This window comes from Suricata suricatta, chromosome X (assembly GCF_006229205.1).
Source record: "Suricata suricatta isolate VVHF042 chromosome X, meerkat_22Aug2017_6uvM2_HiC, whole genome shotgun sequence".
In the NCBI taxonomy this organism is placed as follows: domain Eukaryota; kingdom Metazoa; phylum Chordata; class Mammalia; order Carnivora; family Herpestidae; genus Suricata; species Suricata suricatta.
In genome coordinates, this window is record NC_043717.1 from 58,313,915 (window position 1) to 58,330,137 (window position 16,223).

The following is a 16,223-nucleotide window of genomic DNA, read 5'->3' on the forward strand; positions in this document are numbered from 1 at the left end:
TCAGAATGAGTAAGTTCTGGGTATCTAAGGTACAGCATGGTGACTACAGTTAACAATACTGTACTGAACACTTGAAATTTGCTAAAAGGAGACATCTTAACTCTTAACACACACACACACACACACACACACAAGGTAACTACGTAGAGGTTATGGATATATTATGATTAGTTTGATTGTGGTGACCATTTCACTATGTATACATGTATCAAAACATCAAGTTGTATACTTTATAATTATATACAACTTGTATACTCAGTGATATCTCAATGAAGTTGCTAAAAATAAGTATCTGCTGTTTAAGCCATCCAGTCTGTGGTATCATATTATAACAGCCCAAGCTGACTAATATAGTAGGCTAAAGACTAAAGTAACAGCAAGAGAAACTATAGACAAGAGATCTGGGTGGTTATTAAAGAGTTGTAGAATTTATAAAACCAAGCAACTGACTGGATATGAAGGATAAAAGAAGAGTCTAAGAACACTAAGATTTTAATTTGGGTGACTAGAAAGATGGTGGTGGCATTAATTATAGTGAGTGCAGAAACAGAAGTAAGCTTGAGATAGGAAGATGATGATAAACACCCAAAGCAATTATTTTAAGAAGCATTTGGAAATGAGACTGGTAGAATAAAGAAACATTAGGGGTAGATATGTGAATTTGGAGAGTCGTCACCATAAGGATGATTGATGTAGCTATTAGATTATTTATAGAAGACCCCCCCCCAAAAAAACCCAACCAACCAACCAACCAGCCAATAAACAAACAAATCAAGAAACCAATGGGGAACGGTAAAAAGTAGGTAACTAGGACCAAAGAAAAGAGACAGAAAATATAGAAATATAGGAAAAACAGATACATGGGATAATCATTACAGAAGCCTGGTAGAGTTACTAGAGGAGGTATTCAAAAGTATGTAATGAGAGACAAAATCAAGGAGACAGGGACTAAGAAAAGAACACTGCTTGGTTACTAAAGAGAACTAGTAATTCTGGGAGGGACAACTTGGGAGAGTAGTGGGGTCAGAAGCCAGACTATAAAAGGATAAACGAAGTTTTAGATGGAAAAAAATAGAAGCAAAAAGTATAAGCTATACTTTCTAGTAGCTTGTGAAGGGGAGGAAAAAAAAGAGAGTGGCATGAGTAGGCAATGTGCAGCAGGATCAGAGAAGAGAATAAAGATACAAATTAGGAAGAATAAAGGCACAAATTATTTTAAACTTATCACATTTCAATGTTTTTCACATAACCAATATAAAATACATCTTTAGAAACTCTATTTTTAAGTTATTTGGTAATTCAATGGCAATGGCTATGCTACTTAATCTTTCGTTAAAATTTATAAAACATAAAATATATATTTCATATATTAAACTACATTAGTAATAAAGGAAAACAATCCAAAATCATCTTTAGATAAGTTTTATATTTTTAAGACCTACTCAAATTTTAAAAAGCATTTGCTTTGAAATACCTATTTAGTTTTTCCTACCTACTCATTTCATATTTTATTTTAAAAGACTAAAATATGTTTTGGAATAGTTAGTCAAAACCTGCTAATGGCCTGTTCCTGGTTGTAGATATGAAACTCTACTTTATTCAAATTTATTTGACAACATTAAAATGGTCATTAACTATAAGGACATGCAAATTTTTACTACCTAAATACATCAGTTTTTAAATGATTCATCTGCCATCACAAGAGAACAAAGAATAAATGCCCTGTCCACATTTCTTTCCTACCTTGTTTAATTGGTAAAACTCTATTCCGAAATGATTTGGCTTTCCCTGGTTCATGGCTATTTCCACTTCGGCTATAACCACTGAAGCTCGATGAAGCAAATGGCCCATCCGGTTCATCATCAAGTAAATATAATGAAAGGCCTTCAGCAGAATCTGAAACTTATATTTGCAAAGATTACAATATTAATATAAATATAAAGATATTACTATAAGTATCACGGTTTTAGGAAAATCAAACAGGCTGTTTTTAAAACTCTTTCTCACTGTTATTTTATTCCAACATCAAAAATGCAAGTTGCTTTAAGAGGGAAATAGGAATATTTTGAAAACAAATGTTTCATCACATTAAGTTTTCAAGCACAGAAAATCAGAAAAAACACCTCCCTCAGATAGTGAATCCTCAATTTTTATGTTTCCAAATATGTTGCAGATGAGTGCTCTGAGATTCTATAGAGTTAAAAATTATAGTTAGAGAATTTTATCTTTTTATTTTAAGTTTATTTTTTAAATTTATTTTGAGAGAGAGAGAGAGAGGAAGAGAGAGAGGAAGAGAGGGGGAGGGGCAGAGAGAGAGAGTCCCAATTAGGCTCTGTGCTGTCAGCAGAGAGCCCTGTGACTCACGAACTACAGATCATGACCCAAGCTGAAGTCAAGAGTTGCAGGCTTAACCGACTGAGTCACTAAGATGCCCCTACAGGATTTTTTTAACATTTTCATTTTAAAAATGAAGAAATTGAATCCTAATGGTCTAATGTCTTACCCAGGGCCACAGAGCTAAAGAAAAGGATTGGGAATAAAACACAATTTTTCTACATGCAATTCCATTGCTCTTTGCACTATAAGCCATGTTGCCTCCTCTAAATTCTTCATATCAGTATTAAACTAAATACAGAACACCAAAAACAACAGACATATTTACCAGGAGATGAGAAAGGAGAGCTAGTCCTGGCATAAGACACTGAGGTATTCTGGTCATTTTTAGGCTGCAACTTCATTTGTTTCTGTTTCCCTTTTGGACTACAATTAAAAATATAGAACAATGAACATTTTTTTTCTGTTAGTGATATATGGAGATAGTATGATACACAATGCTTAAGCTGACCAAAGGAATGCACTATAATTTAGGTGAAATGCTTCAAATTGGTAATATGACAAAGTTAAATTTTAATCATTAAAATTAAAAAATCAGTTTTTGGTATAAAAAACCCCACGTAAACAAAGCTTTGGGTTACCACCTCTAACTTTACACAAGTTGAAGAGTTCATAAAAAAAAAAACTGTGTGGGTGTTTGGATCTTCCCAACCTATTCAATAAACTTTAAGACATGAGGTGATATACACAGATGCCTTGGAAACATAAAATGCTCCATCAGTGTAATATACCTGGGAGCCCTGCTACTAGACAACGAACTGCTGCTGCTTCTTAGACGTTTCCTGTACCGTGGCCTTCTCCTCTTCTGACTCTGGATTCCTGACTTATATTCAGAGATGATATTTTTAATATGACTTTCAAATAAGGCAGATAATCGCAGTGTCATGCTATAGATCTGAAAGGAAGAAACCAACTACTTTAGTGATATAAAAACAAAAAGTATAAACATGCCTGGGGCCACTATCAGCATTATCCTTTCAGACAAAATGTATGTGCTATTTCATACAGTTGAAAAATTCTTCCTAAAGAATTAAAATAAGATGCCATTTTCACCTAAGACTTAACAAGGATTTTTAAAGATCATATCCAATGTCAAGGAGAGTAGAAAAAAAGATTCTCATACACTGTCAGTGAGTATTTTAATTGGAACAACATTCTAAAACAGCAATTTGCATTATGTGCCCAAAATTAAATATACCTACCCTTTCATTAATTAATTTTGCTTCTCAGAATTTATTCGAAGTAAATACCAGTGAATTGCACACACAAAATAATTATGTTCAGAGATGTTAAAAATGTAAGCCACAGCATTATTCATATAAAGTTAAAAACTAGAAACCACCTAAATCTCTAGCACCAGGACACTGGTTAAATAACATAAAATAACCATACAATAGACAATTATAGGAGACATTAAAACTCCTGTTTTCAAAGAGTCATAATGACATGGGAAAATGTTCATAATATATAAGCTGAAAAAGGCTTCAAAATATAAAACTTATGGTTTTAAAGAATATATAAACATATGTAAGTATATATGTAGGAAATAAACCAAATGTGGAAAAATTATACCTGCAGAAATTACTGAAAATTCATTTCATATGAAGTGATGAAAGTAGGTAAATATATACTTAGTACACAACTGATTTAAAAGTTAATCAGATCCCTGTAATTATAAAAACCAAAATTTATGACTACTTTTTTGCTCTTAAGATATTTACATTCTGACAAAACACAGGGAAGGTATTAAATAGGAGTATGAATAAACATTTACCACTTTCCAATATGGTTCATTATTTGTTATAATAAAGGAAACATAAACACCCAGAGTTAATCCAAATACTTCATATAAATACTGTCAACCACTTTTATTTACCAAATTATTATTGGACATATTAAAGGGAACTAAAATTACTACCTCTCCTTTTGTGACCTCTCTCTGAAAGATATAGATATTAATAAAGAGTTATGAAGAGGCAGGTAGGAAGAAAAGAAGTGCTTAATGTCAAGATGACAATGCTAAATTTATCTTTCTTCGGCACAGCTAATAAAGTTGTTTCAGAGAAGATACAGAGAATCAAACTTCAGTAACTATGTCAGAATTGTAATACATACTTCTTTAGCAATTTTAAAACTGGTGAAAGAAAACTATGCTTAGATAATTAATCCACCTAATATTGTTATTTCATACCCTTGACTTTTTATTAGAGGTATAAGCTTTGGAGTTGCTGAATATTTGGCGAACATCCTTATAAAATTCCAGAGGACTACCATAATTTCCTGCTTCCAAAGTTTCTTTCACAGTGCTGAAGTCCATTGGAGTGTCTATAACATCAGGATTATCCTACAAAGAAGAATGTGTTATTAAATACACAGGATGGGTAACAATACTACATAATACATGGTACTGAGGTTTGCATCACCAATCCACCATGAAATAAACACACTACTTTTCAATCTGCCAACTACCCCAACCAAAACTATTCATTTAAGAAGTTTTTTTTGGTAGTTCAGGAAAACATCAGGGGGTCTTTGGGAGGGTCTCAGCCTTCACCCTTACAGTGATAACCATATGATTCTCTCAAGAGACAGAAGAGAAAATGCACAGCCACTGGCTTTATCCCTAGAGTCCATAATATGGAATTCCATTTCTTGCTTAAAGGTTCAATTCCTTGGCAAAGTGCTCAATGAAGGTAGAAGATGGGGTTATTAACATATAATTAAATAGTTTCATGTCACAGATTAACTACATATTTCCAAGATATTCCCAGTTATGAGGGCAATCTACCTAAAATGTCATTAGCTGAAGGTCAAAGTCAAACTGGCCATGTCTGTGCCGAGTTCCTCCTATCTTTTTGCTTTTTCATGAATGTGACACCTGAGCTCTACTGAAGGTCTGCAGTCTCATAAATTCAGAATTAGTTTGATTTTGATTAGGTGAGGGAGAAGACTCTATTTTAGCCTAAATCTGTCAAGTCTAGTTAGGGTATGTTTACAGTTATCATATGGAATAATATCTAAAATTTATATATAATACAACCATCAACAAATAAACATTTAGGAATGAAAACCATAGTATTAGATCCCTTATCCTACTTAGAATTATTTTTTTAATGTTTTTATTTATTTTTGAGAGAGAGAGAGAGAGAGAGGGAGAGAAAGTTTGAGCAGGGGAGGGTCAGAGAGAGAAGGAGTCACAGTATCTGAAGACAGGCTCCAGGCTCTGAGCTAGCTGTCAGCACAGAGCCTGATGCAGGGCTCGAACCCATGAACTGTGAAATCATGACCTGAGCCGTAGTCAGACGCTTAACCGACTGAGCCACCCAGGTGCCCCTCCTACTTAGAATTATTAAGTAAAACCACATTTCTTTCAAAGAAGAAGCCAAAAAAAATTAGATCCCTTATCCTATTTAGAATTATTACATAAAATCACGTATTTTTCAAAGAAGCCAAGAAAACCATAAGAATGGGCAGAGGAAAAGTATTACAAAAAATAGAAAATATTTTTCCAAGTGTAAGAAATCATGATTGTTTTTAATCTATCTTAATTTTTTTTTTTTTTTTGCTTAAATCCTAACTAAAAGTATATTCCAGGGAGGGGGAGAGGGGAAGGGGGGCATGGGCATGGAGGAGGGCACTTGTGAGGAAGAGCACTGGGTGTTATATGGAAACCAACTTGACAATAAACTATAAAAGAAAAAAAATATATTCCAACATAGCACAGCTTATGAAACAAAGACCTTCATAGAGGAAAAATGTTGGAACTTGTTAATGTGACCAAAACTCAAAAGGCCTGAAAAGTTTGCTGAATGAAGTCCCAATGGGTACAATCAGCTGCAATACAGATATAATTATATTGTGTAATTGATGTTTTCTACTCTGCTACAGTAACTCAAGATCTATAGAAACAAATAAGCATGTATTCAGATGCCACAAAGAACACAACGGAATTTAAAAACAAAATATAAACAACCAAAAAAAATCAAAGATAAAAAGACAGTGAGAAGAACTGGAAAACAGCTTTACAAATTATAAAAGCTTCATTTGCAGCATGGAAATTTAAAAAGTAAAACAATGCAAAAGTAACTACTATATGTCTTTCTTTTTTGTTTTTTAATTTACTTTTTATATAGTTTATAACCAAGTTAGTTTCCATATAACACCCAGTGCTCTTCCCCACAAGTGCCCCTCTCTATGACCATCACACCCCTTCCCCTTCTCCCCTCCCTCTTCAGCCCTCAGTTTGTGCTCAGCATTCAAAGAGACAACTAGGTCTACCTCAGAAAGAGATGGATCTTGTTGTCTTTCTGGAACAACTGACTCGGAGGATTCTCCCTCTTGCTCCTGATGACCCTATTGAGGTAAAGAGGATATATTGTATTTCCAGAGCACCACAACAAAATAGCAATATGTGCAATGTAATTATGATTTAAAGCTCAAAGATCTATATGAATTCAGTTTTTCTTGATTGTACTTTAAGATGAAGGAATTCTATATTCATCATTCTCCTCTACTATGAGAAACACAAGATTAATTTATTCTACCAAACTTCCTACTAACAAAACAAGCTTTGCTGAATATAATTTTGTTTCTTATTCGAATATTCTTCTCAACTGAAACATGTTTATGCAGAAAATATTTATGTTTACTAATTTCAGAGGATGGTCTGATGTATTTCTGAAATACTGCTATACTTTTTCTCTGAATATGTTAAAATAGATTTGCTATCTATGGTAAAAGGTTATTCATCACATAAACAGATATACTCCTTTAAAAAAGGAACCCTATAATTTAAGTTTTTGTTTTTCTCTTTGATGAAAGGTAACATGGTATATATTGGTTATTCTAAGTGATCATATTGGATAACACATTTGCTATAATTTAAACAGACATATGTTACCAAGGGTCTCCAGTGAGTATTAAGCATATATCCAAAATAAAAGAATTGCAAAGATATTTAGATTGAAATTCGGTTTACACACAAAGTACATGACAAGAATTTTAAAGTCATGATTAATACCACTACCCGTTTTCACAATTTAAAGATATACAAAAAAAGAAGGAAGAGAAAGGAAGGGAGGAAAGGGGGTTGAGGAAGGGAGGAAGAAGAGAAGGAAGAAAGGAAAAAAGGGGAAAAGTGACTTGTAACTAGATTTTAGCAGGCATATTTGTGGGAAATTACATATTGGCAATTATTTAAACAAGTGTATGTTTACTGGGTAAGAAAGATGATCAGCTGGCTGTCGAAATGGTTCTGAGTCTTCACGTTCATAAATGAGGCTCAACAGTTCTTTGCATTGTTTCCTCCAAGCATCAGGATTACACTTTAAAGACTGTCTTCTGCCACGACATTTGACCTGTAGATTTATATAGAATTATATCTAAAAGCTTTTTCCTTAACTCTTCATTGATTTTCTCCTGTCTTCCTAATGTTAATATATGTATGTAACAGAGCAGCTGCTATTTAAGTTTCTTAGTTTAGATTAGACATCCTTCTCCCTGACAAAAATATAAACAATAAAATTTAGATAGTATATTCATAGAATAGAATGATTTCTAGTATTCTAAATTTTCATTTTAAGAAAATTTGAACTACAAATAAAAGAGTGGAACATTTTTTCCTTTACAAGGTTAATAATCTTAATGCCTTAATATTTGCTGCTAATTAAGTATACCTGACAATGGCATCATAATTTTCTCAAAATTGAAACATATGCATAATACATTTTATGTATATATTTATATGGTATGTATCTATTAGTTACATATGTATATCTATAATATCTATCTATCCATCTATCTCCATTGTTGTCATTCTAGCCTTTACCATTTGATGCTTTTCATATGATTTCCTTCAGTATTTCAAAGCAAATTTTCATTATATAAGAGAAGTATTTGTTTAACTCCCATGGAGGGGAAGTGTACAGAACAGAGTTAACAAATATGAAGCTGCTATCTTTACCAGGGCTTGCTTATAAAGTTGGACTTCAGTTGGCATTCTGGGTATTTGATACTTGAACCATTTCTTGTTTGTACAAACATTATGATTTGTACTGAACACCTGCTTTCCTATACTTTTCCTGTATTCTCCTGCTTTCTGGTAGTCTGGAATCTTGGCATGTACTAGTCAGACAGTATCTACAAAACTAGTTCCCAATAAATTCCTTGGGGTCTAACTCTAAGGATATATATTTTGCTACATATTTATTGCTGGGGAAGTGTATGCTCTGTATGGGTCTTCAAAAAAGGGAGAGAGCATAAAAAAAGCCTGTACATGGACTCCTCTAGACACTGCCTATGTATATTTCACTGTGATCCAGTTGCATATCCTTATTGTGTCACTGCAATTAGCAATGAATCACAAGTATAGACACTGAGTTTTGTGAGTCTGCATAGCAATTCTCCAAATAGGTGGAGTTGGTCTTAGGGATCTCTGACACAGGAAGCCCGAAAGTTTTTCTTTTCAGCAGTTTATTTATTCACTCACCATTCTTCCAGATGAAGTACCAGGACCGTCTGAATCTAAATCAACCATTTCTGTATCCTAAAATTAAAAGGGAAGAATGGGAAAAGATAAATAAGTTATATTGAAAGTCTTACAAATTTGATAAACATTTACAAAGAAATGGCAATTATAATCACAATTAACTTCCTCACTGGAGCAGGCAACAAGCAGAACAAAGTTTGAAGGGACAATTACTCCAAACTTTGCCTCTATGCTAGACACAAGCTGGAAAAATATTCTCAGAGAGTAGACAAGTTTTATCTTTAAATCAGAATAGGAAATGAAAAAAAAAAGTATAGTGACCGGTATCTAAAGTTGTACCTAATGTTAGTATTAAAAAAAAGTTATTCTATATAACATGCTATTTAATGCATTATAATCACGAATTACTCATGATTAATCTATTACTATTTCAAGAAATACATCTATTTTCTATAGCAAAAATATGAATGTGTAGTAAAAACTAAAGATTCAGTCAAGTATCCCTCTGAGGGACAGCTTTTTTTTTTTTAAATACAAAGAGGCAAAGTCCACACACCATTATTCACCTGGTGGTGGTGAAGCACATAGGTAATGCCTAGGAGAAAATAAAAGCAGCTCATGAGCTATTGGAACTCTTTTCTAATAAAATAAAGTTGCATTACATTTTAGTGTAATTTTCCATTTTAATCCAAGGAATGCTACTTTGAGGAGAACACCACCAATTCATCATAAAAAAACTCTCAATGAAATAGGTGTAGAGGGAACATACCTCAACATAATAAAGGCCATTTATGACAACCCAACAACTAACATCATGATCAATGGTGAAAACCTAAAAGCTTTTCTTCTCAGATCAGGAACAAGATTAAGAATACCCAGTCTAGCCACTTCTATTTGACATATTATTGTAAGTCGTTGCTATAGCAGTTAGGCAAGAAAAACAAAATACAGCCAAATCATAAAAAGAAGTAAAAGTGTCTATGAGCAGATGATATATTACATATATAAAACCTTAAAGATTCCACCAAAAAAACTGTAAGAATAAATGAATTCAGTACAGTTGCAGGACACTAAATCAATATACAAATATAAGTTGCATTTCTATAAACCAACAAAGGACTATCAGAAAGCCAAATTAAGAAAACAATATCACTTATAATTGCATCAAAAGGAAAAAAATACCAAAGTATAAATTTAACCAAGGAGGTGAATGATCTGTACACTAAAACAATAAGACGTTGGTGAAAGAAACCGAAGACACAAATACATGAAGATAATCTGTGGTAATGAATTGGAAGAATTAATATTAAAATGTCCATAAGACTCAAAGAAATGTACAGATCCCATATAATCCCTATCAAAATTCCAACATCATTTGTCACAGAAATGGGAAAAATAACCCTGAAATTTGTATGGAACCACAAAAAAGGCTCCTAATAGACAACACAATCTTGAGAAAGAAATACAAACCTGGAGGCCTCAAACTTCTGGATTTCAAGCTATATTACGAAGCTATAGAAACACAAACAGTATAGTATTGGTATAAAAAACATATACAGATAAGAGGGCAGATAAGAAGAGAATAGAGAGCCTAGAAATAAACCGATATGTATAGTCAGTTAATTGGGGGAAAAAAAGGGAGCCAAGAATATACAATTGGGAAAGGACAGTCTCTTCAATAAATGGTACTGGGAAAACTGGATATTCACATGCAAAAGAATGAAACTTGATCCATATCTTATATATAAAACTCAACTCAAGATTAGGAATTCAGATGGTGGAGTACTAGTGGGACCCTTGTTTGCCTTGTCTTTTGAACACAGCAGATAAACAACCAAGAAATCAAAGTGAGGACTGTGAGAACTAACTGCACATCTAGAGCGGGGGAAATGGCCACACTGTGGAAGGTAGGAGCTGCAGAGAGTTGATTTGGGGAGAAAGGAATTGTGCGTGCTGTGGAAGGAAGGGAGCCTGATCATATAAGGTGGGGGGACAGAGAGAGATAGAGATAGAGAGAGAGAGAGAGAGAGAGAGAGGGAGAGAGAGAGAGAGATTGAGAAAGCAGCATGCAGGGGATTGTATAAGAAAAACTCTTCACCAAAACCACTGACTGGAAAAAGGGGAGGGGCTGATCATCACAAAATTTCTAAGTAGCAGGGTTCAAATCTGAAGTTTAAGAAGTTCACCATCACTGGGGTCATGCCTGGTGGGCTTAAGTGGTGCTCCTATGAGGAAGGAGCCTAGAGGCAGAAGGCGGACAGTGTGGTCTGAGGATATACTGGATTGCACCAGGAGAAACCGCTCCCCTTCTTGAAGAGGTGGCACTGACTCTTGAGACAAGAGACAGCAGAATGCATTGAGTAACGTTAATTAACATAGCAGCAGAGGCACCTGCTAAAGTACTAACCTATCAGCTGCGCTTCACCTTAAATTTAGAGCCCTGTGCATGGTCATGCAACTGCTTTTCTGGGACGAACTGGCACCAGACACAGCATGGCAAGACTCTCACGCAGAGGATCAGTGCATGTCCATGCTCTGCTGGGTCCCTAAAATTTGTGGAGTTATGAAACTCAGACAGTGTGCCTGCGATAAAAACTGCTGCTGGGTGGGCAGATGTCTCAGACACAGACAGGGTGAAGGCAGGATTCTGACAGAAGCCTGGGACACAAGAGGGGAGATATTTTTCTCTTCTGTGAAGGCTTCGTGAACAGCAGCGGGCATGAACTTTCCTCTCTGGGGAGAGCTGGCTCTGTAGCCAGCTGATGCCAATTTTCCCCTTGTTCAGCAGCATAGACAGACTTCAGTGAGCATCATAGCACCCCTCAGGGGAGAGTGGAGCTGCTTACACCAAGCCCTGTCCCACTCTGCCCTGCAGGTGTATCATTACCAAGGCAAGGTAGCCCCTCATAGGTACCAAGGTACCAGCACGCCCCTCACCCAGAACATGAGCACAAACTCACTGCATTTACCAAGTCTATGAGAGTGCTGCGAACCTTCAGCTGTAGTGGAAATAGGATCAGGATTATTTAAACAAGCAGATGAAAGCATACCTAGTTAAAATGCCACATACTTGACAAGGTCAAAAACTCCACACAGCAGGAAAGGAGAAACTCTGCAGAGAACTAACCTGAAGGAAAGAGCAGCCAAAGCACAACAGCAGAGTGCACACTCTGAAACACTTCCTGAAGCACCAGGCCCTGGACAGTATATGACCTCTTCTTAATAAAGTCATTACTCTCAAGATCAGGAAACATACAGGCTTTCCTGACACACACAAAAAAACAGTGACCTAAACAAAATGACAAGACAGAGGAATTCACATGAAAAGAAAGAACAAGAAGAGGTCACGATCAGGGATTTAATTAAAACAGATACAAGTAATATGCCTGAACAAGAATTTAAAATAATAATCATAAAGATACTAGCTGTGCTTAACAAAAGCAAAGAAGACAGCAGATAATCCATTACTGCAGAGATAAAACAACTAAAAACTAGTCATGCTGAAATGAGAAATGCTATAACTGACGGGAGATGCAAAATCAATGGATGTAATGACAACGCAGATTGACAAAGCAGAGGAACAAATCAGTGATATAGAAAATAAAATTATGGAAAATAATGAAGCTGAAAAGAAGAGAGAAAGAAGAGTATGGAATCATGAATACAGACTTAGGGAATTTAGTGATTCCATAAAGCACAATAACATTTGTATCATAGGAGTTCCAGAAGAAGTGAGAGTAAAGGGGGCAGAAGGTTTATTTGAGAAATTATATCTGAAAACTTTCCTAATCTGGGGAAAGGAAATAGATATCCAAATCCAGGAGGCACAGAGAACTCCCATCAAATTCAACAAAAGCCAATCAACACCAAGATGTATCAGAGTAAAATATTTAAAATATAGAGATAAGGAAGGGTACGTGGGTGGCTCAATTGATTAAGCCTCCAATTACTGATTTCAGTTCAAGGCATGATCTCATGGTTTGTGGGATTGAGCCTTCTGTGCTGACAGCACAGAGCCTACTTGGGATTCATTCTCTCTCTCTCTCTCTCTCTCTCTCTCTCTGCCCCCCTCCCGATTACACACAATTTCTTTCTCTCAAAATAAATAATAAAATATTAAAAAATATAGACATAAGGAAAAAATCCTGAAAGCAAGGGAAAAGAAATCCCTAATCTATAAATGAAGACAAATCAGGTTCATAGCAAATCTCTCCAGAGAAACTTGGCAGGCCAGAAGCATGTGGCATGACATATTCAACATACTGAAAGGGAAAACATGAAGCCAAGAATACTTTATCCAGTAAGGCTGTCATTCAGAAGAGAAGGAGAGATAAAGAGTTTTACCAAACAAAAACTAAAGGAGACTGTGACCACTTTAAAACAGTCCTGCAAGAAAAATTAAGGGGGACCCTTTGAGTGGGAAAGAACCAAAGAAACAAGACTAGAAAGGAAGAGAAAAATATCTCCATATCAGTGAGTTTACAGGTAATACAATGACACTAAATTCTTATCTACCAATAATTATTCTGAATGTAAATGGACTAAATGTTTCAATCAAAAGATGAAGGGCACCAGAGTGGATAAAAAAATAAGACCCATCAATATTCTGGTTATAAGAGATTCATTTTAGATGTAAAGACATCCCCAGATTGAAACTGAGGGGATGAAGAACTATCTACCAGGCTAATGGACATAAAAAGAAAGCTGAGTACCTACACTTAAATCATACAAACTAGATTTTATACCAAGGACAAGAGATAAAGAAGGGCACTATACCATAATACAGGGGTCTATCCAACAAGAAGATCTAACAATTGTAAATATTTATGCCCCCAACTTGAAAGACTCAAATATATGAACAGATTAATATAAACATAAATAAACTCATTTATAATAATACAATAATAGTAGGGGGCTATAACACGCTACTCACAGCAATGGACAGATCATCTAAGTAGAAAATCAACAAGGAAACAATGGCTTTGAATAATACACTGGACCAAATGGACTTAACAGACATATTTATAACATATTATCCTAAAGCAACAGAATACACATTCCATTTTTGTAATTTTTTTAATGTTTATTTTTGAGAGAGAGACAGAGTGTGAATGGGGGAGTGCCAAAGAGAGTAGGGGAGACACAGAATCCAAAGCAGGCTCCACGCTCTGAGCTGTCAGCACAGAGCCTGATGTGGGGCTTGAACCAACCAACTGCCAGATCATGACCTAAGCTGAAGTCAAACATTTAACTCCTCTCTTATGTCCCAGGCTTCCGTCAGAACCCTGCCTTCGCTCTGTCTGTGTCCAAGCCATCTGGCCACCCAGTGCCACTCAGGTGCCCTGAATGCACATTCTTTTCAAATGCACATAGAACACTCTCCAGAACAGATCACATACTGGTCACAAATGAGGCCTCTAGAAGTACAAAAATACTGAGGTCAGACTATGCATATATTCAGACCACAAGCTATGAAACTTTAAATCAACCAAAAAAAACTGGAAAGACAAAACCCACAATACATGAAGGTTAAACAACATCCTACTAAATAATGAACAGATTAACAAGGATATTAAAGAAAAATTTTAAAAAATACATGGAAGCAATGGAAAGTGAAAACATGATAGTCCAAAACCTTTGGGATGTAGCAAAGCAGGTCTTAAGAGGGAGTATATAGTAATATATTCTTATCTCAAGAAGCAGGATATACAATATGACCTTACATCTAAAGGATATAGAAAAAGAACAGCAAAGGGGGGCACCTGGGTGGCTTGGTTGATTGAAATCTGACTTTCGCTCAGGCCATGACCTTGCAGTTTGTGAGTTGGAGCCTCACGTTGGGCTCACTGTAGTCAGTGCAGAGCCTGCTTTGGATTCTCTGTACTCCTCTCTCTCTGCCCCTCCCCCATCTGTGCTCTCAAAAATAAATAAACATTAAAAAAAAAGGAACAGCAAATAAAGCCAGAAACAAGCAGAAGAAGGGAAACAGAGCAGAAATAAATGACATGGAAACAAAAAAACCAAAATCCAGAACAGATCAATGGAACTAAGATTTGTTTCCTTGAACCAATTAATAAAATTGATAACCCCCTAGCCAGACTTATCAAAAAGAAAAGGGAATGGGCCCAAAGAAATAAAATCACAAATTCAAGAGGAGAGATAACAACCAAAACCACATAAATACAATTATAAGAAAATACTATGAAAACTTGTATGCCAACAAACTGGGAAATGTTGAAGAAATGGGTAAATTCCTAGCATTATGCAAACTACTTATAACTGAAACAGAAAGAAACAGAAAATTTGAACAGACCCATAACCAGCACAGAAATGGAATCAGTAATGTAAAACCATTCAACAACTAAAGTCCAGGGCCAGATGGCTTTGCAGGGGAATTATGCCAGACATTTAAAGAAGAGTTAATACTTATTTTTCACAAAATGTTCCAAAAGATAGAAATGAAGGAAAGCTTCCAAACTCCTTCTATAAGGCCAGCATTACCTTGATTCCAAAAAGCAAGAAAGACCCCACTAAAAAGAATTTCAGGCCAGTATCTCTGATGAACATGGATGCAATAATTCTCAAGAAGATATTAGCAAATCAAATCCAAGAGTACATTAAAAAAATATTCACCATGAGGGGCACCTGGGTGGCTCAGTCAGGTAAGCATCCGACTTCGGCTCAGGTCATGATTTCATGGTTCATGAGTTCAAGCTCTGCATCGGGCTCTGTGCTAACAGCTCAGAGCCTGGAGCCTGCTTTGGATTCTGTGTCTCCCTCTCTCTCTGCCCTTCCCCTGGTCATACTTAGTCTCTGTCTCTGTCTCAAAAATAAGCACTGAAAAAATTAAAAAATATTCACCATGATCAAATGGGATTTATTTGTGTGGTTCAATATTTGCAAATCAATCAACATGACACACAACTTTAGTAAAACAATTAAGAACCATATGATCCTGTCAATAGATACAGAAAGAGCATTTATCAAAATACAGCATCCATTCTTGATAAAAACTGTCAACAAAGTAGGGACAGAGGGAATACAACTCAGCATCATAAAGGCCATATTTGAAAGATCCATAGCAAATATCATCTTCAATGAGGAAAAACTAAGACCTTCCCCCTAAGGTCAAGAACACAAGAAGGGTGTCCTCTCTCACTATTGTTATTTAACATAGAATTAAGTCAGAGAGAAAAAATACCATACGATTTCACTCATATTTGGAATATAAGAAGGAAAAACTATGAACATAGGGGAAGGGAAAAAAAGAGAGAGGGAAGCTAGAGAACAAACTGAGGGCTAATGGAGGGAGGTGGGCAGAGGATGGGCTATGTGTTGAGGT

General features: G+C 35.5%; 1 protein-coding gene across 3 annotated transcripts in view; it reads right to left on the bottom strand.

Annotated features, from left to right (window-relative positions):
* The window catches only part of BRWD3 (bromodomain and WD repeat domain containing 3), a 192,324-nt gene that overhangs the window by 18,244 nt on the left and 157,857 nt on the right, over window positions 1–16,223 (bottom strand). For all 3 annotated transcript variants that reach the window (XM_029930082.1, XM_029930083.1, XM_029930081.1), the window contains 7 exons: window positions 8,882–8,938; window positions 7,611–7,751; window positions 6,673–6,747; window positions 4,586–4,738; window positions 3,126–3,289; window positions 2,663–2,760; window positions 1,744–1,902 (listed from right to left, as the gene is read on the bottom strand). In XM_029930082.1, the coding sequence (XP_029785942.1) occupies window positions 1,744–1,902; window positions 2,663–2,760; window positions 3,126–3,289; window positions 4,586–4,738; window positions 6,673–6,747; window positions 7,611–7,751; window positions 8,882–8,938 (847 nt within the window). The remainder of the gene's footprint in view (window positions 1–1,743; window positions 1,903–2,662; window positions 2,761–3,125; window positions 3,290–4,585; window positions 4,739–6,672; window positions 6,748–7,610; window positions 7,752–8,881; window positions 8,939–16,223) is intronic.